Source organism: Mauremys reevesii, linkage group 2 (genome assembly GCF_016161935.1).
Source record: "Mauremys reevesii isolate NIE-2019 linkage group 2, ASM1616193v1, whole genome shotgun sequence".
NCBI classification, from domain to species: domain Eukaryota; kingdom Metazoa; phylum Chordata; order Testudines; family Geoemydidae; genus Mauremys; species Mauremys reevesii.
In genome coordinates this window covers 201,101,959-201,124,579 of record NC_052624.1, presented here as the reverse complement: position 1 = coordinate 201,124,579, position 22,621 = coordinate 201,101,959, and the positions used below count along the sequence as shown (strand labels likewise).

At 41.8% G+C, this 22,621-nt stretch overlaps 1 protein-coding gene across 19 annotated transcripts in view; it reads left to right on the top strand.

Moving 5' to 3' along the window:
- The window catches only part of PTPRM (protein tyrosine phosphatase receptor type M), a 717,223-nt gene that overhangs the window by 568,036 nt on the left and 126,566 nt on the right, over nucleotides 1-22,621 (top strand). For 9 of the 19 annotated variants that reach the window (XM_039523694.1, XM_039523704.1, XM_039523698.1 and 6 more), the window contains 5 exons: nucleotides 11,128-11,279; nucleotides 15,631-15,705; nucleotides 15,952-15,978; nucleotides 20,395-20,406; nucleotides 21,188-21,375. In XM_039523694.1, the coding sequence (XP_039379628.1) occupies nucleotides 11,128-11,279; nucleotides 15,631-15,705; nucleotides 15,952-15,978; nucleotides 20,395-20,406; nucleotides 21,188-21,375 (454 nt within the window). The remainder of the gene's footprint in view (nucleotides 1-11,127; nucleotides 11,280-15,630; nucleotides 15,706-15,951; nucleotides 15,979-20,394; nucleotides 20,407-21,187; nucleotides 21,376-22,621) is intronic. The other 10 variants (XM_039523695.1, XM_039523705.1, XM_039523697.1 and 7 more) reach the window with 5 other exon arrangements.

Sequence of the window (22,621 nt, the reverse complement as noted above, 5' to 3'; positions counted from 1 at the left end):
CGTTAAACCGATTTAACCCTGCACCCGTCCACACAACGAGGCCCTTTATATCGCTATAAAGGGCTCTTTAAACCGATTTCTGTACTCCTCCCCGACGAGAGGAATAGTGCTGAAATCAGTATTGCCATGTCGGATTAGGGTTAGTGTGGCCGCAAATCGACGGTTTGGCCTCCGGGAGCTATCCCACAGTGCACCATTGTGACCGCTCTGGAAGGCAATCTGAACTCGGATGCACTGGCCAGGTAGACAGGAAAAGCCCCGCGAACTTTTGAATTTCATTTCCTGTTTGGTCAGCGTGGAGAGCTCACCAGCACAGGTGACCACGCAGCGCTCATCAGCACAGGTAACAATGCTGTCTCCTGAGAATTGAAAAAGAGCTCCAGCATGGACTGCACGGGAGGTACTGGATCTGATCGCTGTATGGGGAGAGGATTCCGTGCTAACAGAACTCCTTTCCAAAAGACGAAATGAAAAAACATTTGAAAAAATTACCAAGGCCATGATGCAGAGAGGCCACACCAGGGACTCAGTACAGTGCCGTGTGAAAGTTAAAGAGCTCAGACAAGCCTACCAGAAAACCAAAGAAGCAAACGGAAGGTCCGGGGCAGGGCCGAAAACATGCCGCTTCTACGCTGAGCTGCATGCAGTTCTAGAGGGGTCCACCACCACTACCCCACCCCTGTCCGTGGATTCCGAGGTGGGGGTGGTAATCGCAGCCATGGCTGAGGATTCTGCGGACGGGGAAGATGAGGAGGAAGAGGAGGATGAGCTTATAGAGAGCACACAACACTCCATTCTCCCCAACAGCCAGGAGCTTTTTCTCACCCTGACGGAATTACTCTCCCAGCCCTCCCAAGCAACTATCCCAGACAATGAAGCCATGGAAAGGACCTCTGGGGAGTGTACCTTGTAAATATAAGACATGGTTTAAAAGCAAGCATTTTTTAATGATTAATTTGCCCTGAGGACTTGGGGTGCATTCGCGGCCAGTACAGTTACTGGAAAAGTCTGTTAACATGTCTGGGGATGGAGCGGAAATCCTCCAGGGACATCTCCATGAAGCTCTCCTGGAGGTACTCCAAAAGCCTTTGCAGAAGGTTTCTGGACAGCGCTGCTTTATTCCATCCTCCATGGTAGGACACTTGACCACGCCATGCATGTACCAAGTAATCTGGTATCATTGCATGACAAAGCCTAGCTGCGTATGGTCCCGGTGTTTGCTGGCATTCAAGCAACATCCGTTCTTTATCTCACTGTGTTATCCTCAGAGAGAGTGATATCGTTCATGGTAACCTGGTTGAAATTCAGGAATTTAATTAAGGGGACAGAGATGGCCATTCCTACTGGGCTGTTTGCCTGTTGCTTAAAAGAAATCCTTCCTTGCAGGTAGCCAAGCAGGGGGAAGTGGGGGGTGATTGGCGGTGAGCTTTTTCGCGTTTGGCTAGCAGGGATCTTCCCTGCTACCTGCCATGCGGTGGGCGGGGGAAGAGGGGTATTTAGCAGTGATCTTCCATGATGCCAGCCACGCAGTGGGGGGAGGGGTAAAGCGATCATCCCAGAGAATTGGATGGGGGCGTGGTTTCTGCTGCTGCATGTTAACAGGAAAGAAGCAGCGCTGAACGGGCTTAGCTTGGTATTTGGGAAAGGAGGGCACTGTGTATATGAAGGCTGCAGAAGCCGAAAGACAGTGGCTTACCATGGCCACATGCAAGCTGAATTCTGCTGCCTGGACCTGCGTCTGTGAGATCTCTAACACCAGAGCCGCAGGCACTCAATATTAAGATGCAAAATGCGACCTTGTAGTGAAATCACATGTGCTATGTAAGGTGAATATTGTTGTTCACCGTGAAAGGGTATGACCATTGTTCTCTAAAATGTATCTTTTTAAATACTTCTCTCCCTCATGCAGCTGCAAATTTTTCAAGCCTCCCTACTCCATCCCAAAGGCTATCTCAGATAAGGCGGCGGAAAAAAAAAAGACATGAGAAGAAATGTTCTCGGAAATCATGGAAGTGACCGGCAATGAAAGAGCTCATCTGAATGAGTGGAAGGACATGGTATCAAATTACAGGAAAGATGCCAGTGAACGTGAGGACAGGAGGGACGCTCGAGATGAGAGGTGGCGGCAGGAAGATCAGAGGTGTAGGAAGGAAGATCAGCGGTGGCGGGATGCAACTCTGGGGCTACTGCGTGATCAAACTGACATGCTCTGGCGTCTGGTGGAGCTTCAGGAACAGCAGAAGGATCACAAAGTGCTGCTGCAGCCCCTGTATAACCACCCTCACCATGTTCCACATCCTCCTCACACAGACGTGTAAGAACGCGTGGGGTGAGGCTCTGTGCACCTGCCCACTCCACCCCCATGGACAGCCCAACCAAAAGGCTGTCATTACTTTGAAATTTTTTTAGTGGCCTTTTCCTTCTCTCCTATCCTCTTCCCAAACCACACCCGGGCTACCTTGTCAGTTCTCTCCCTCTTTTTATAATGAATTATAAAAGAATACATGATTTTTAAACGATAGTGACTTTATTTCCTTAAGCAAGCTGTAATCGAAGGGGGAGGGTGGGTTGTTTACAGGGAATGAATCAGTCAAGGGGGGGTTCATCAAGGGGAAACAAACACAGCAGTCACACTGTACCCTGGCCCGTGATGAAACTTGTTTTCAAAGCTTCTCTTATGCGCACCGCTTCCTGGTGTGCTCTTCTAATCGCCCTGGTGTCTGGCTGCGTGTAATCAGCGGCCAGGTGATTTGCCTCAGCCTCCCACCCCGCCATAAAGGTCTCCCCCTTACTCTCACAGAGATTGTGGAGCACACAGCAAGCAGCAATAACAAAGGGGACATTGGTTTGGCTGAGGTCTGAGCGAGTCAGTAATGTGCGCCAGCGCGCCTTTAAACGGCCAAATGCACATTCTACACTTGCACTTGCTCAGCCTGTAGTTGAACAACTCCTGACTACTGTCCAGGCTGCCTGTGTATGGCTTCATGAGCCATGGCATCAAGGGGTAGGCTGGGTCCCCCAGGATAACTACAGGCATTTCAACATCCCCAACTGTTATTTTCTGGTCTGGGAAGTAATTCCCTTGCTGCAGCCATTTAAACAGAGTAGTGTTACTGAAGACGCGAGCGTCATGAACCCTTCCTGGCCATCCCACGTGGATGTTGGTGAAACATCCCTTGTGATCCACCAGTGCTTGCAGCACCATTGAAAAGTACCCCTTGCGGTTTATGTACTGGGTGCCCTGGTGCTCCGGTGCCAAGATAGGGATATGGGTTCCATCTATCGTCCCACCACAGTTAGGGAATCCCATTGCAGCAAAGCCATCCACTATGACCTGCACATTTCCCAGAGTCACAACCTTTCATAGCAGCAGCTTAATGACTGCTTTGGCTACTTGCATCGCAGCAGCCCCCACAGTAGATTTTCCCACTCCAAATTGATTCCCGACTGACCGGTAGCTGTCTGGCATTGCAAGCTTCCAGAGGGCTATTGCCACTCGCTTCTCAACTGTGAGGGCTGCTCTCATCTTGGTATTCTGGCGTTTCAGGGCAGGGGAAAGCAAGTCACAAAGTTCCATGAAAGTGCCCTTACGCATGCGAAAGTTTCGCAGCCACTGGGAATCGTCCCAAACCTGCAAAACTATGCAGTCCCACCAGTCTGTGCTTGTTTCCTGGGCCCAAAATCGGCGTTCAATGGCTAGAACCTGCCCCATTACCAGCAGGATCTCCAAAGCGCAGGGGCCCGCAGTTTGAGAGAATTCTGTGTCCATGTCCTCATCACTCTTGTCGCTGCACTGCCGTAGTCGCCTCCTCCTCGACTGGTTTTGCAGGTCCTGGTTCAGCATAGACTGCATGATAATGCACGAGGTGTTTACAACGTCCATGATTGCTGTCTTGGGCTCAGCAGGGTCCATGCTTGCTGTGCTATGGCGTCTGCACAGTTCACCCAGGAAAAAAGGCGCGAAACAGTTGTCTGCTGCTTTCTCGGAGGGAGGGGTGAGGCTGTACCCAGAACCACCCGCCACAATGTTTTTTGCCCCATCAAGCACTGGTACCTCAACCCAGAATTCCAAAGGTGGGGGAGACTGCAGGAACTATGGGATAGCTACCCACAGTGCAACGCTCCGGAAATCGACACCAGCCTCGGTACATGGACGCACACCGCCGAATTAATGTGCTTAGTGTGGCCGCGTGCACTCGACTTTATACAATCTGTTTTAAAAAACCGGTTTCTATAAAATCGGTATAATCCCGTAGTATAGACATACCCTGAGACGTAAATGAGTCTGAAGAAATATTTGTCTTGACAAACCACCTATTTTCAGGGGATTTCATGGCACCCCTTCCCTACATTCTTGTCTTATTAGTCCTCAACTCATTACAAAGACTAGTTGCGTATCTTACAGCATCCTGCCGGGTGGGGTCCACCTAAATGTCCTTACCAGCTGTCGTCATCTCCTTAGAAGTAAACCTCGCTTGGCTTCAGTAGGAGCTACATATCTCCAGGAACTGTAGGATCACGTAGAAAAAAAAACCAGAAAAAGAAACTTAGTCCTTTCATGTACCATTCCCCACATATCATCTCTCTATTGGCATTTATACTATGATACGTGACCTCTTCTCACTTTGATTTAAAATCATGTTTTTCTGAAGTATTGATATCAAAGCCTCTTGACTTTGTAAAAGTTTCTGACTTTTGAGGCTATGTGCTGAAGAGAAGGTCCTCTCCTGTAAAAATTGTGACTCAGAGGTGACACATGGTGGGGGGGGGTTCCACACAGGTTGATGTCCCCCTTCTCCCCCCGCCCAATTTATGCCAGGGGGTTATATTTTTATTTCTTTTGTTGCCAGGAGTGGGTTCAAAATACCTGCTCCCCCACTATCAACACTAACGCGTTGCCTTTGCCTTGTGTAATGTTTCTCATTTCCTCTTGTATTGATAGTAACACTGCTTGTGGGGTCTGTTTGTAATTTTTGCTTTCCTTGTGTAATGTTGCAGAATTTCCTTCCTGGATAATTAGAGTGGAAATTTGCTTCTGTGTTGCTTGTCTCCCTTGTTTATTGCATTATCTGCTCTTCTCTGAAGAAAGAGGGGAATCTTTAGAGACTAGGCATGAGGTTACTTTGCTGTAGAGGAGTTCATCAAACATTCTATCTCCTTTGTCTCCACATTTACTCTAGATCTAAGAGAGTGAGGGGTGAATGGTTATAGGAACCATCAGGGGTTTGTGTATTTCTTACATCTTGTATAGTTAAAGGCTCCTGAGATTCATGTGGCTCCGTGCAAATGATATGGGATCTGCAGAGATTAAAGCATTAGGCAATATCCAGAGTACCTGAGTGTAAAATTTTTATGTTCAGCTTAAGTTTATTTGCTTGAGTCCAGGGGATTTTTTTTTTGCTCACACTACAAAAGTCTAACTGTTCTATATCAAATTCTTGAAATAGTTGTTTCAGCTTTGATGTTTTCCCACAAGGCCTGTATTCCAGCATTAGATTCAGAATGTTTTTATGATAGTAACAACTGTACAGTACCTCTCAATCTGTCATAGCCTAAATGTGGAACAAAAACTTAAAATGAAGGACTGAGAAAATATTAGCGCAAGAAGATAATAATGTCTTGGATTCATTTTCAAGGAAAATTCGCTGTTGTAGGATGTCAAGTTGTACTGTCAAAACAATAATACAAGTGAGAACTTTAACTTTCTTGGGGAAGGATGCAAATTTCAGTCTAAAATAAAGGACTCTCTTATAATGGCAGATGATTGTGATGTACACTATCAATCAAATCTCTTTGTATAATGCTGTTGAGTAACCAGAGTCAATGCTGTGACTGTCCGTTCGCAGATATGGATCCATATCCCTGGAATGCAGTCCAGGACAGTCATATTGCATGGCTTCTCTGGGAAAAATTTTTAAAAAGCTGAGAAAGTCTTGTGGCACAGCAGTTACTCACCACCATACAAGAAATCTAGATATAAGTGCTGAGCTTGGGAGCAGTTAAGGGCTTTGTGGAGATGGATAATGCTCACTACTCTGGTTATGGGGAAAGGAAAATGACTGAGATTATCTAAAAAGATATATAATTATATCGATAATTGGTAGACTAGTACTGGAGTTCCCTCACTCTATCTTCTAGACCAAAATCATCTGCATATTTCAGGGCCTGTGTAGAAGTAGATAGACAGGGAACTCTCTCACTGGAGATGTAGTGTTGTGTGTTCTTGGACAGGAGTATTTCCCAGTGGTCTGAGTGACACAGAAATAAAGAGAAATATGACTCATGAATGAAACTGCAGAGGTCAAATTTAGACATCCTCATTGTTACCATCTAGGCTGTGGATTCAGGTCCCAGCCTGGATACTTGGAGAGAGCACTGTGGCCAGGAAGGAGGTCTATGCACTGGTAATTTGGGGCTAGAGAGGACATGCAGAAGGAGAGATAACCACTGCCCTGCCTAACTTGCTGCATCCTTGAAACAAATTTGAATGCTTTTCAGTAGTAGTCTATTTATTATGGTGGAAAAGTCACCAGACCACAGTTAGGGTAATGATTTCTTAATATTTTCTAAATTTTTAGAGAATAATAAAACTTGAAAAACTAGAGATGATAGTTTTGAAGGAGCTCTAATTTTCTATGTATCTGTTATATATGTTACTCTTTTCCTGTGAAATACTGTTTAAAAACAGGTCAGAAAATAGATTTGGGATCAAAGTGTTTCACCATCATCTCCAATATGTATTATTTTGAAATGTGGGTACTTTTATAAACTGCAAGGAGATTCAATTTCATACCATTGTGTTTGTAAGTCAACATTCTTTATAAGGAAGAAATTGGCAAAGGAGAAAATAGATGCCATTTTCATGAGTGATCTAAGGACTTCTATTCAGTTATTAATGCATTAGGAAATAGATATCCCAAAATAAATAGATTATAGTTTGTAAGGAAAATATTGTTCTTTTCTTATGAAACGGGGGGTGGGGTGAGGTAGGAAATGCAGGGATATACGTCAGTTTCCTGCTGTTTTGTTTATAAGATACTCCAATGTCGTTCATAAAGGAATTTCTAGATATGCCAACATTATATTAAAATTCAGAAATGAAAACTTCATTTTAACATGAGTTATTGTTGCTCTTTATCAACTCATAAAATAATTAGGAAATAGAACGTAAAGGAGTAAATTTCAACTACAAGTTTAGAATAGGGTATGACAACTCATATATATTATTAACTTTACAAATCACACTCCCATCTAAATTCCAACCAAAAAATATAATACATTTTAGGGGGGATTTCTAATAATAAGCATGCTTGGAACAATTATGGTTAGTGATTAATATATTGTTAACATGGTCGTTTTTACACTTAAAACTGTCTTAACTTATAAATGGGATTGCAGTCCGCTTTCTAAACCATATCAAAAGGGGCACTGGCAAGAACCACCCTAAACATGAGGAGGTGTGAACAACCCAAAGGGAACTAGGTTCGGTTATAGAAAGTTAAAGTATGACGATATTTCTTCATACCTGGAGTACTTGGCAGAGCTTATAGAAAGCTTTTGTTGGGAAGGATAGATACAAAATAATTTTTATGCAAAGTCTTAATTTAAATTTTATAATTTTAATAAGTACCTTCAGTTATTTCAATTTGTATTTTGGTAGAGATAAAGATGAGCGTGTGTCAAGGTCTCGGTCCGCCGAGCTGGGGGTGGTGGGAGCTACTGCCTCGCCGAAAAGCCTTGGTCACACCTCTCCGTTGATGAGGAATTAGCGGAGGGAGGTGTGCCGTTGCAGTTGGCGTGACACAGGAGTACCAGCCAAAATCCGTGACGTGCCCCTCAGGCAGGGGAGTGTCAGCAAGAGTCAGGGACACGCCCCAAGGCGAGGTAGTACAATGCAGGCCCACCCAGCTCCAGTGTGTTCCAGCCCAGGGCCCTGACAGTGGTGGGGGGAGAGGGTCCCACCACTGGGTCAGCAGGGGTCCGTCCACACCACAATGATCAAACATTAACTCAATGCACTGTCCAGTTTTGCCCTGGGCTACTTCCTACCCGGTCTCTCGAGTGGGTCCCTGTGGTTCCTCCATTGGGGTGTTTAGCCACTGGTAACTCCAGCGCACCCTCAGCATTGGGATCACGTGGGCTCGGGTCTGCCCGGCTTCTCCAGTTCCTCAGGGTACTCTGCTGCCAGCAGTCCTGGTAGCCCAAGTCTTTCCTCTGGATCTGGTTTCCCCTGGTCCAGGGCATCCCCTGGTTCGGCAGCAGGGTCTACAAGGAACAGCGAACAGCCTGTGTCTGTCTCCCTCCCTCCCTGGTGCTGCCCTGACTGGGCTAAGGGCCCCGCCCTTTGTACTTCCTGTTCCACCCCTCCCCTTCTGGGGGCTGAAGTAAGGTTGGCCTGGCTCCGTCCACTCAGGCTGAGAGAGTGGCTCTTTATCCACTGGTTCAGAGGGAGGCCATCCCAGCTCCCTACAGGGAGTATGGTTTTATAAAGACAATAAAAAATATGAGTTGACATATCCTATTCCAAACTTGAAGTTTAATCCTTAACTTTGTATTTCCTAATTTTGTATGGTTTGATAGAGAGCAGTTGGGGTCCATAACCCATGTTTAAACAAAGTGTTTTGTTTCTGAATTTTAATGCAAACACATATTTGTGTGGAGTATATATTCTGTGACATTTGATTAATTATTTAGGACCAGATTCTTATTCCTTTACTAAGACTCAGTAGTACCTTACTTGGCGATTAACTCTACTGATTTGAAAGGGACTGTTTGAGGTACTTCCTAGAGTAAGGGTGGCAAACCAGGCCCTTCATTTGTCAATTTATTTTATAACTTTAAAGCAATTGAAATTGTTTAACTAACAACCAACATAAACCATATAAATAAGCTCTACACATTTTAGTATGATCTATTATTAAGGGCCAATTTCAGACACTTTCTCATACTTAATAGCATCTTACTCCACAAACAGTTCCATTGGCTTTCAGGGGACCACTCATGGAGTAAGGGTATCAGAATCTATGTCAAGATTCTGCTGCCCTTACTCACGTCACAGCACCTTACTCCAGGAGTAGTGCCATTGTAATCAATGTGACTAACAGTGACAGAATCGGGTTCTTATAGCCTTTGTCACTTTGAAATGTCACTTAGTTGTGAAAACCGGCATATGTGAGAGTAGACTCAGGCCTGGTCTACACTAAGAAGGGGGGGTCGAACTAGGGTACGCAAATTCAGCTACGTGAATAGCGTAGCTGAATTCGAAGTACCGTAGTTCGAACTACTCACCCGTCCAGACGCCGCGGGAACGAAGTCCGCGGCTCCAAGGTCGACTCCGCCACCGCCGTTTGCAGTGGTGGAGTACCAGAGTCGACCGCAGCGCTTCCGGAGTTCGAACTATCGCGTCTAGATCAGACGCGATAGTTCAAACTCCGAGAAGTCGAACTCACCGCGTCGACCCGGAAGGTAAGTGTAGACCTACCCTCAGGCCCAGGGTATGTGATCTAAAGCAGGGGTCGACAACCTTTCAGAAGTGCTGTGCCGAGTCTTCATTTATTCACTCTGATTTAAGGTTTTGCGTGCCGGTAATACATTTTAACGTTCTCAGAAAGTCTCTTTCTATAAGTCTATAATATATAACTAAACTATTGTTGTATGTAAAGTAAATAAGGTTTTTAAAATGTTTAAGAAGCTTCATTTAAAATTAAATTAAAATGCAGAGCCCCCCAGACTGGTGGCCAGGACCTGGGCAGTGTGAGTGCCGCTGAAAATCTGCTCGCATGCCGCCTTCGGCACCCGTGCCATAGGTTGCCTACCCCTGATCTAAATCAATGGTATATATTTATCACTTATTTAAAAATATATACTGTACACCGGTCATAATATAGAATGAGGCTCGGGAGCCACAGGCGGCTCTGTAATATGTCTCCTGCGACTCTTTGCAGCACATGATATTAAAACACCATGTGATTTAATTATGAACCAATCAGAATGCTTTTATTGTATTATTAACCAATTGTAGTTGATAAACTAGTAATAATCATTTTGCGGTGAGAATTTTTTATATATATTATATTTATAAATATATATATTTATAAACATTTGGGTTTTTTTAAATGTTATATAATATTATAAATATATAATATAATAAAAAGTAAATATTTCCCCTGTCATACAGTTTAAATATGAATATATAGTACTGTAGCAAAAGAAACAATGAATTCACATGACTGTGGCTCTTTGAAGTAATGTTGATCACTAATTTGGCTCCTGAACCATTGAGGTCTGAGTATCGCTGCTATACACAGTCCAATTATAAAAGTACCCCACCAGTGGTATCAATCTGAGACCAAGACTATCTTTTGCCCCCAGATCCAGTTGCTTTCAAGATCTTGGTCACTAAGAGCTTTTCTACACTAGAGTGACCAGATGCTAACTGTAAAATATCAGGACCACCGCAAGGGGGGCACCTTTTTAATTGTTACACTCACCCGTCCAGGTCTTCGGCGGCATTTCGGCGGAGGGTAATAAGTCTTGCCGCCAAAGACAGAAGCACTCACTGCCGAAATGCCGCCGAAGACCGTCAGTGACTGAGGGACTCGCCGGACGGGTGAGTGTAACAAAAAAAACGAAACAAAATATCGGGACAAATGGCGTCCCGACTGTACTTCGGTCGGGATGCGGGACAAACTGCTCAAAATCAGGACAGTCCCGATTTTATCGTGGAGTCTGGTCACCCTATTCTACACAGAAAGGAAAAAAAAGAAAGAAAGAGACCTGCAGCAGCAAGTTTCAGAGCCATAGCTTTTTATTTATTTATTATTGTATTTTCTATTCTTGAGGTGAATCTCTGTTACCCTAACTCAGCACTTTACGAGGAGTCCCACTTACATCAGTGGCATTTCCCCGGAACCAGGTGCTGTTCTACATATGTAAGAGTATAAGAAACTGGCCCTTGATTAACAGATGATATTTAGTAAGTGTTAGGTTGATTACAATTGTTTGAAATAACACTAATGATTGTAATAAGTTATTCCATAAAATAGTTACAAACTATTTAAAAAAAACAGCTGTTCTGTGTGTGCTTACCAAGTTTTATTTTTCCCCCCACAATGTTCATTTCTTAAGAAAATTGGCTAAAAAGCGGAAAGAGACATTGAGTAGTACCCGGCAGGAAATGACAGTGATGGTGAATTCAATGGATAAAAGCTACACTGAGCAAGGCACCAACTGTGACGAAGCTTTCTCTTTCATGGACACGCACAATCTAAATGGAAGATGTAAGTTCAAAATGCTTGGGGATGCAGCAGTCTCTTTTATTTCTGAAGAGGGAAGGAGGGTGGAAATGGTTCTTAAAATACTTCTCATTACCCAATCAATTCAGCAGACAGGTTATTCATTTGTGGAAAATCCATGGGATCCAGTATCTCCCACTGTGCAACACATCACAGCATGTATTCTAATGAGCAGGACTGTCAGACATCAAGAATAGGCTTCTTTAAAAATAATAAGGATAATTGAGCTTTTTTCTTTCCTTTTCTTCTACACAAACAGCAAAGACGTTCTGCAGCAGGTGTGGATTTGCATTTCCCCATCTGTTTATTGTGCTGAAAGTTTTATAGTCTTTATGCTGCCCCCACATCCTTCACCCCCCCTCCATGTTAGGCAAAATTTATTTTTTAAATGTCATCCCTTAGTATCTTTGGTTGTCCCAAAGCTCAGTTTATCAGTGTTATAGCTGTCTCATTATATCAGGTGCCAGATGATGCTTTCTCACTTGCTAGTGCAGAGAACGAGCTAACTGAAATTAATCAGTGTGGAGTTTGATAGGCAATTCTCCAAATGTCTCATGTTTGTGATATATCCTGGAAATGAAATTTTGGGGAGTGAAATTTCACACATTAAATTTTTTACTCACCTGCAGACCTTTGTTTGGGGTAAGAACTGTGCCAGGACCCTACTACAAATAGAACAGTCATTTTCACAACTGCTGAACAGGAAGAAAATATAGAGAACCAAAAATGTTTACATGAAGTAACACAGCAAAAACCTTAAACAAAAATCCCATTTGTTGGGGTTTTGGGTGGGTTTTTTTGCATACCACAATGTTTGCACAATTTGCAAATTTATCAAAGTTTTAATTTTGTTTCTCATAATAACATTATACAAAGAGTTGTTTCTGCTTTTCAATAATATGCTTAAGATTTTATCTTTAAAGAGCTCAGTCGTGCAAACACTTTCTACTAGATTTATGCAATGAGGCTTCTCTCGATAGTGAGTATCAGGCCCAAAGTTTGTAGATGTTAATTTACAATTTCATCTCTGTTTAGCATTTGCTTTTAAACAGCACTTTTTGGGGGTTCAGTCTTAGTTACATTACTCATGAGAAAAGCCCATTGCAGTCTCTGAGATTAGTTATAGATTTGAAGGCCAGAAGGGCTCACCAGATCATCGAGTCTGACCTCCTGTATATCACAGGCCACCACCAACACCCACGGCCCATACTTTACTCAAGGGAATAAGGAGATCAAGATTTGGCTGTATCTTTGTTCACCAAGATATATTTTTGCTGTGGAGCTATTAGGTGGTCACAAAAAACAGAAGTACATTTTACAGTCTAGGAAGCAATAAGTACTTGAGGCCAGATCCTCATCTTTTGTAAATCATTGTAGCTCACTTGAAGTCAATGGAACTGTGATGTTTTACACTCACTGAAGATGAACTTTAAACGCAAACTTGTCATAATGAATGTGGCTGCCACAGGAACCAGGCTGGCAATGTAAACAATTTGTACTGATCTTTTAGTAAGGACTCATTCCTATGAGGGGTTCAGAGCGTCCTCCACTCTCATTACCATGTGTAGCCGAGATCCTGCCTTACATTAGGGCAGTTTTGTTCTGACCAGTTCAGCCAGCCCCCAGCAGAAAGGAACCCTCACCACTGCTTCTTGTCTACTGGTACAGGATATGTGGCCACAAGAAAAGGGGACCATGGTGGGAGGGATAGCTCAGTGGTTTGAGCATTGGCCTGCTAAGCCCAGGGTTATGAGTTCAATCTTTGAGGGGGCCATTTAGGAATATGGGACAAAAATCTGTCTGGGATTGGTCCTGCTTTGAGCAGGGGGTTGGACTAGATGACCTTCCAACCTTCATATTCCATGATTCTATCCCCAGCTGCACAGAACATGGACAGCCAGCATAAATAAGAACAGCTTTCAGGTTGCTTCATCTTATGCAAGGGACTGGCACCTGGAGGGTCCAAAGACTCAGGAACAAAGATGGAGCTCAAGCTAGCACTGAAAGACAATTTGAAATTTCTCTGTTCTGTAGCTTCCTGGTCTCCACATTTGTCCTTCAGATCCTACCTTGCTCAATGTTTAGGTCTCTGAACAACTTCTTCGAGTGATTGCTCATGTATATTCCACAATAGGATATGCTGCACTGGTGTCAGAAGTCTTTCCCCTAGCAGTACCTGTAGGGGAGCACCCCTACTGACACCTGGAGTGGCACCTCCATGGCACGGTATTAGGGGCGCTGCGTGCTCCCCCCACCCTCAGTTCCTCCTTTCCACCAGTGAAGGTGCTTCGGAACTGCTCTGCTCCAGCTTTGCTGTAGCTTGTCCCCAGAACTGCTTGTTCATTCAGTGTACGGTATTCTTCCATGCTATGACTGGCCAATTCCTTAAGGGATTGGATCGTCTCTTCCCATATGCTAGGCCCCCAGTCCCGCAGTGGGACCTAAACCTGGTGTTGGCCCGCATCCCGGGCCCCCCATTTGAGCCACTAGCTATGTGCTCGTGGTCGCAGCTCTCATGGAAGGTGACCTTCCTGGTAGTGATCATGTCAGCTAGGTGGGTCTCAGAATTCAGGGCCCTGACCTTCGAGCCCCTGTACAAGGTGTTTCATAAAGATAAGGTCCAGCTCCACCCACACCCTTCATTCCTCTCAAAGGTGGTGTCTGCCTATCACATGGGTCAGGAAATTTTTTTGCCAGTCCTCTGCCCCAAACTCCATGTGTCCAGTGAGGAGCACCGCCTCCACACACTGGATGTGAGACAGATTCTGGCTTTTTACCTGGAGAAGACTAAACCATTCAGGAAGTCCTCGCAGCTGTTCATCACCTCGGCCAAACGCATGAGGGGTCAGCCAGTCTCCACTCAGCAGCTCTCCAACTGGATCACCTCATGCATCCGCACCTGTTATGAGCTGGTGGGAATCCCTCCACCACCAATTGTGAGGGCACACTTGACTAGGGTGCAGGACATTTGTAGGGCTGCCATATGGTCTTCAGTTCACACGTTCACCTTGCATTATGCGATCGTGTCTCAGACCAGGGAGGATGCCAGGTTTAGCAGGACCATACTCCATCCTGAGAGTTTGTGAACTCCTACCCACCTCCAACAGATATAGCTTGGAATCACCTATTGTGGAATACACATGAGCAAGCACTTGAAGAAGAGAGGACAGTTACCTCTTCCGTAACTGGCATTCTTCGAGATGTGTTTGCACATGTCTATTCCACATCCCGCCCTCTTTCCCCTCTGTTGGAGTTGTCTGGCAAGAAGGAACTGAGGGTGGGGGGAGCACACAGCACCCCTTATACTGCGCCATGGAGGCGCCACTCTAGGAGTTGCTAGGGGCGCTCCCCTACAGGTACTGCTGAGGGAAAAACTTCTGGCACTGGTGCTCATGGTGAGCATGCACACCACTGTGGAATAGACATGAGCAACATATCTCGAACACCAGTTACGGAAAAGGTAACTGTCTTTTCTTGAGAGTTTACTAGGATGTCCAGAATATCCTTACATCTTGTGGAATAACTGAGATAGAGCTCTAGTGTAATGCACCACAACTTGCATCAGCCACGAGGGTTGCATGTGCAATAACCTTTGCTTAAAAGTCTTTGACGACTCTTTGGCTGAACATCCCTTGATGTTTTATAGTTAACAGTCTGTTGCCCATTGATTATTTCTGTCCCTTTAATGGTAATGCATGTGTTGTATGTCATACTATGGAATTAAGTCCACTTAGATTGTTTCATTTAACACCCTTATAAAATTACCAGTGTTTACATCTTTAAATACTAATACCAATACTGAAATGTGAATCACTGGTTGAAAAACACTGTCAGAGAAAAGAAATAACATTCAGGAAACAATACTGTATTCAGATATGTTACCCACCTATCTGAACTATTAGTAGTACAGCAGAGAAAAAAATGAATTGTAGAAGAATATTTGGCTATCCTATTTGTGTTAGGTAACCCTTTTAATTCTCAGAGCTACTGTAAAAAGCAAATGCTATCATTGTTACTTGCTTATTTGAAGATCTACATACAGTCTTACCTTTGAAACATAAAAATATGCTAGCCATCAATGGAAAACTTCACAATGATCAAATTGCTTTAACTGATCAAAATTGTTTTCAGAAAATTGGTCCATATTAGCTAAACCATTCTAGTAATTACCCAGCATACTTTCTGCTCCCATTGAAATCATTGGGAGTTTTGCCATTGCCTTCATTGGGAGCAGGATCAGGCCCTAAATTAAATTAATTGCATATGCTTATATTTCCAATCTGAAACAGCCAAATTTCTCTTTGCTGCCACTGACTGGATTTTCTTCTCTTTACAGCTGTATCCTCCCCCTCTTCATTTACAATGAAAACTAACACATTGAGCACAACAGTGCCTAATTCTTATTACCCAGGTAACCATTTTTTTGTCTCTGTTTCATCCCTTCATAATGCAATGCACCAGTTTCCCTCCTGAGAAATCAAAATGTATATTGTTATTATTTTATTACATATTGCCATAAGAGCGTTATACATTGTAACATATTATAACTAGTTGCTTGCTGTGGCTTTCTGCAGGAAAATGGGGGATCATTTATCAATCATTTACTGTTCTCTCTCTTTTTACCTTTCTGCATTGACCTGCTTATGATGTATGACAGATCCATTTGTGCCAACTGCAATTTTAGGTGAGAACATTTCCCTTTATCAAAGTTTATTGCAGAAATAATTTAGAAAGGTGCAGCTCTGGGTTACAGAACATAGTATCTAAGAGACTAGAGCATTAGGTTTTTGGGAGGGAGAGCAAGCTTTTCTGCAATGAGAATGCTCAGGACAGTTATTGGACTGGATTCCTACCATCATGGTGCAAAGTTGGGAAGGAAAAGGAGAAAAATTGCTTTCACATGTGGTTTTCTGAAGAAATGTTTATGCATGTATTTGGAATGACACACAAGAATTTGATTATCATGGCAATTAAAATAGCTTCTCATTGTTTTCAGTTTTATCTGTGAACTGAAGATGTCACTTTTGTAAAAATAATGTTTTCCTAATTAAGGATGATCTAGAAAATCAGTCAAAATAAAGGTCTGGCCATCTACCAGCTATCATTTCTTCTTATGATACCACACAGTTTTCTGACATGCCTGTCACAGTGAAGTTTCAGCGAAGATGGTGTTTTGAACAGCAAAATGACAATATGGCACTTTATAAAAATATTGTTTATTATGTGTCAGGTGTCACAAAAATGAATAAAATGGTAGCACTATAGGACTAAATGCATTTGAAGTATGAAACATTTCTTCTAGGAATTTAGGGAAAAAAACAACCCTCTTATTTGTGCAATATAAAAAGAATGAAGGAAAATGGCATTTTCAAGCTGTTATAATAAAAGTAGCATGAGACGCTATTGCATTCGCAATGAATATGTAACAAACCTGTGTTATGGCTTGTCCTTTGTTACTTCCACCGTACTAACCTTCCCCTAAACAGAGATTTTAAAAAATTAAATAAAGGTATAACAATGCACCGTAGCAAGAATTCAACCCAAGTGTTAAGCTGCTTCTTTAGTGCTGTCTTTACAATGGTTTATCTTTACAATACATATTTTTCTTCCTCTTCCCTTTTCTCCAAATTACTAGGAATTTGTATACGAAGTATAATGCTTACATGTCATTTTCTGGCTTTAAGCAGTTGCATTGAGGTAAAAGAAATTAAGTATAGTTAAGTGACAGTTACAGGGAGCTGCAGTGTAGGAATGTGATTTCTGAAAAACTAATGTAGCAAAGTTATTGTGCTGGAGGGATAATTAGGAAAGCTCATTTAAATATGACATCCAAAGGAAAAAAATGTGTGCATTTTTATACTTTGTGTACATCAGGGAGAATGTAACGGTAGTCACTGTAACAATGTAATAATCTGCATGCAAATGAAATTTGCAGAGCTTTTTAACTGCCTGAGATTTTAGATTCCTTTGTGCTTTCCATTCGTTCAGCAACTCATCCAGTAGGTGTTCTGACCTTGTGGGTGGTCAGGAAGAAAAGCATTGTTGCCAGGAGAAAAATTTAGATATTTCTATCAGGATTATGATAATCTTTGCAAATGGATTCTCAGAAACTTTTTCAGTAACAATGAGAAATCTTTGGTAGGTTTCTCTAAGGAGAAATAATATTTAAACAAACATTTCCGATATAAAAAAGATGCATTTGAGGGGACAAAATCTCCTTCTCTGAAGCTGTAAGAGAGAAGTTCTTGAGTTAGCTAGCTAATGTATACAATCTGTATTTACTCTCCTCAGAAGTCCTCCCATTATTTTGTTGTAGTAAATAAATATTTTTGTTGCCTTACATGTTAAAGGTTAAGTATCCCTTTATGGTTGGTGTTCCGTTCAAACAGAAGTAATCACCAGAAAGCTGCATACATACATGTATTGGGCTAGAGCTTTAGCTGGTCTAAATCAGAGCAGCTCTACTTCAGTCAGTGGAGCAACACAGATGCGGATCTGGCCTGTGACATTTTAAAACAACAATTAATTTTCAAGTCCATGTATTTTAATACATGAATGGCTGGCTTCTTACTGCGTGTAATACCCAATCCTGCAGCCCTTCCTTATCCAGTGGGAGTTTTCAGGACATAAGGGACTGCAGGGTCAGACTTCTAGTTGCAACCAATTGAGCTGGCCTACATGACCTACTGGGAAGTAGTATGACTGTGATTATTGTTTAGTTTTGTTACTAAAGGGATCACAATACATTTACATTTTCCAAAATGTTATGAGAGGAAACTTAGGGCTTGTCTTCACTACTGCACTAAATCGGTGGCTCTGCCATCAATGCAGCAGCATCGATTTAGCAGGTCGGTGAAGACACGGTAACTTGATGGGAGAGCGTTCTCTCATTGACTTCAATACTCCATCTCAATGAGAGGCAGAAGCTGTGTTGACAGGAGAGTGTTTCCCATCAACATAGCATGGTGTAGACACCACTTTAAGACCATTTATGTAGCATAACTAGCATAACTTACATCAACTTACAACATTAGTGTAGACAAACCCTTAGATTCAACATGCAAATTAACCTATTGAAACAATTGACTGAATTAATAGGAAACTTTTTAAATGAAGCAAATGGCAACAGTCTGACCTCTTCTCAACTATTCAGTATTTCAGTAATCACTAATTTCCAGACAACTGAGAGAAGCTTCATGTTTAGCCTAACCACTTAAGTGAAATCTTTACAAACAATCCCTTAATATTCCTGGGTTGTGTATGCCTAAATTAATGTTCAGAGAGAGGCAACTGGTCTGGAAAAGGCAGGGTAGATAATGTCTGCCTGTCCTCCTATATTCTGAACAAAACTAAAAAAAAAGAGTGAAGTAACAGAAGAAAAGAAAAGGAACTCAATTCAGATACTCCATTGTTCTTGCAGATGTCTGCAGCACCCATGGTTCTGAGGAATGCTGGCTAAATATGCATTTTAATAGTTCTCAGACAGTACTGGACAAATATATTGGAATCAATAACTGGATAATATAATAATAACTGGATAATAACTATATTCACCACCTACACTAAATAAGCTATATGCTGTGGTGTGACCACCATGCCAGCTGGCAAAAGCAATTGACTCTTACATCTGAGATTCTCTGTCTTGCTATCACTTTCAAAGGCAAAGCAAGAAGATAGCAAATATTGTATTTCTGGTGGATTTATATTGTACCATCCAAGCATAACCTTTTCATTTAAAGTAACTTTAAAAGACCAGACCCAAACATAGCATAATAGTTTTAGTCTTGAAAGGGTGGGAGCTAGATGAGGCAGAGAGGCAGTGGGAGGGAGGGAGGAATGAATATTCCATTTAGTCCACAACACAGAGAAGTCCCCTGGAGTGAGAGGCTTATGGGCTGAACTGTCTCACTTTCACAGCCCAGAGACCCTGACATTTGATAAGATTTGCCATCTGAATATTTAATACGAGTTTCAGAGTTATGGTGATACCTTAGTTTGAACAAAAATAAAACCTGTAATCTAACTCTACATAAATTTAAAAAAATCATACAATCAACTTCTACACTTTTTTTTGTCTTTTGTGTCTTAGCCGCCTTGTAGTATTCAGGTGCCATTTCAACAACAACATGCTGTAACTACACATGTATATCGCCTTTCATGCCATGCATCCCAAGGTGCTTTGCAATACAGTTTTACTGCATGTTAGGCAAAAGTAGCCAAATTTAATTATTAAAAATGTAAAATAATTTTCTGCTATATTGGATGAGGTTAGTAAAGTGGCAGGAGACATAGTGAAATATCCATATTCATATCCATATTGCTACATATTATTTTAAGTTTAGATGCATAGTTCACATTTTAAACTTTTCACTGAGGACCAGATTTAATCTCAGTTTCATCAGTGTAAACTGACTGTAATTCCATTGACCTCAATGAGTAACTCCCTTGACTCTAGTGGAATAACTTTTAATTTACACCAAGATCAAAAACTGGCCCTTGATGAGCAGATGTAGCATTTTGGGTGTTTGTGTGAGATCTTGGGGCCTTTTCTTAAAGAAAATATTGGGGGCTCTATACTGTAATATATTTAACTAAATAATATGGAAATCATTATTTTAGCAGTCCCCTTTTATATAACACATTTTACACAGCAGTCATTTTTACAATATATTAATTTCATTAACCATTTCCCATAGTTAGTGTGCGGGCATTGCAGAGTATTTTGACCAAATTAAAACACTATTTTTGTTATGTCAGTTAACTAAAACAAAATACTCTTTGAGAAATACAAAATTTTGGTCTTCATTTTTTTTCAGCAAAGAAAATATTTATGATGATACTTACTCCTCAGACTGTTGGGGTTTTTTTTCTTGTCAAATGTTAAACAAATTTAAAAACTCCATGAAAACAAGGGGAAAGTGAGATTGCTTCTTGAATCGTGCCCTCTTTCACATAATCAGTGACTCAGCTAGGATACCAAGCTGTAAAAGTTAAATTACAAACATAAAATTACCTGTAATTATTAATGTAGTACTGTTGCTTATGCCCTGTTTCCTTTTTCTCCTCCTCTTTTTTCTCCTGATATGGTTCTTCTTAAAAGTGCCAATAAATGGTAAGTTGCCCATTTGCCCCATCAAAGAGGTGTGGAGGGGGTGGGAGAGTGTGTGTTTCATACAAATTTTGAGCAACCCAGTGGGTTCTGTTGCGTGTTGGCCTGCATGTCAGTTGACATATAACATTCTATGCCTAATGTGATGGCCCATGATATATTGTGAAGTTGTTGGTTCTGCAGCATGCTAAACAGCCAGTCAAAACATTTACCCTAAGTAGATGATCTCTTGCATTTGTCCTCTTGTTGTTGTATCAGATCTACATTTTCATTGCAGTCCTAGCTTAATGAACCATAATCCATTTTGTGCATTTTTTTATTTTGCTCACACCAAACATTTGTTCCGAGTTCACAGTGTAAAATCTAATAGTTCACTAATCTAAGAAAAATACAAGTCCTATTTTATTCCAGTGGGACTTGATGAAGTTTCAAGATGAAACTTCTCTACAGCTTATAACTGAATGCCTAAAGAATTTAAATATTGTTTATAATCAGTTAGTGTTTAAAACAATATTTATTTATATATATATTTAAAACAATATATAGTTTGGACTGTTCTGCAATGCTTACATTGTAGAAACATGGACATTGCCTCATTCCAATCAGTCTTGAAATCTCCCTGGATAATTTACTAAATGGATTTATCTTCTTTCTGGCACAGCCCTCATAAATGGTGGTTATATTAAAGTTGGTGATATCAAAATCATCCTTGAAGAAATCAATGTATTTTATACTTTTAATAAGTGGAAACAACCTGGTATATTGTTCAATTTTCTTTTCATAGATGAAACCCACACAATGGCCAGTGACACAAGCAGCTTGGTCCAGTCACACACCTACAAGAAGCGAGACCCCGTAGATGTGCCGTACCAGACCGGACAGCTTCATCCAGCCATCCGTGTGGCTGACTTGCTGCAGCATATCACGCAGATGAAATGCGCAGAGGGCTATGGATTCAAAGAGGAATACGAGGTAAGTGCCAGATCTATTGGCCTGATTGCTGTGCCTTCTGTGGTGCCGGCTCTCAACTTTCTGCAATGTGCACCACAGAACAGGAAAAATAACCACCTCACACAGAAGGCCCCCTGTAGTGTGGACAAAGGATGTTTAGAGAAGGGCACCTTCTCTACTGGGCTAAAAAGGCACTGACAGTATTTTATGTGTAACAAGTCAGAATGAACAGTGAGATGTAAAAATACAGCTTTACATTCTGTATCTAATTCCAGATATCCATGAGTATATTTTGAAAAGCCCAGGCCACTGTGTGATCAACGAGCCCTCTGTTATGAGTTTTTATTTTCTCCTGAAACAAGTAGCGTTTCAAAGTGTGACATCATAGCACTGGCCAATCAGAGTTGTCCTGTAATGTGACACTGTGCTTTGAAATACAGGTTCCATGGGTGGTCGTGACTAGTGCATGCCAGCAAAGACTGTAGGAATATAGCACATCATCAAGGCTATGGGACTGCCTGGAATTGCCGCAATATGTTCTTTGTGAGATCAGTGAAAAAGGCAAAAAAAAAATCTTTCCTGTCTAAAACAAAGCATTATAAATGACTGCCTTAAGCTTAGCTATGCTCTAAAATCACAGGAATGGTACTCTCACATTCCAAGTCATGTGGAATTGAATGGTCAGAGATTTCTCAATCCTGAGTCCCCTATTAAATGCAAACCTTTGTTCCATAATTTAGTGTCTAGGTCACAGAAATGAATTTCCTTTACACATTTCTTCTGCCTTTTTAGGACAGAGTTTAAGGGGCTGATCCTGAAAACTCTTATTCGTGTGAGTAGTTTTTACTTATAGTGGATGGGATAAGTAAGAAAACTAGAATTATTCACGTTTAAGAGTTTATGGGATTGAGCCCTAAGGGCTAGCAGAATTAAAAACACGAATTCAGGGGGAACAATTACATATAGGTTGGACAATAAATTGGTATCAATAAAGTTCTGAAAGAATAGCTAAAATACTAAATGAATCTGTCAGTGAAGTGTATGAGAATTCATGCCATAATTTGCATTGAGTGCTTAGGTCGTACGGTGATGGGCCCAAAATGCAAACTTGGACAGATGTACATACTGGTAGGCAGGTGAGTTTTGAAGCTGTTATGGTCTATTTCAAAATACTCGGTGAACTTCTAAATACACAAACGATGGCCTATTCTGTGACCCAGCCTAATATGGCCCATAATGGCCATGCAAGAGAGTAAGACCCCACCAA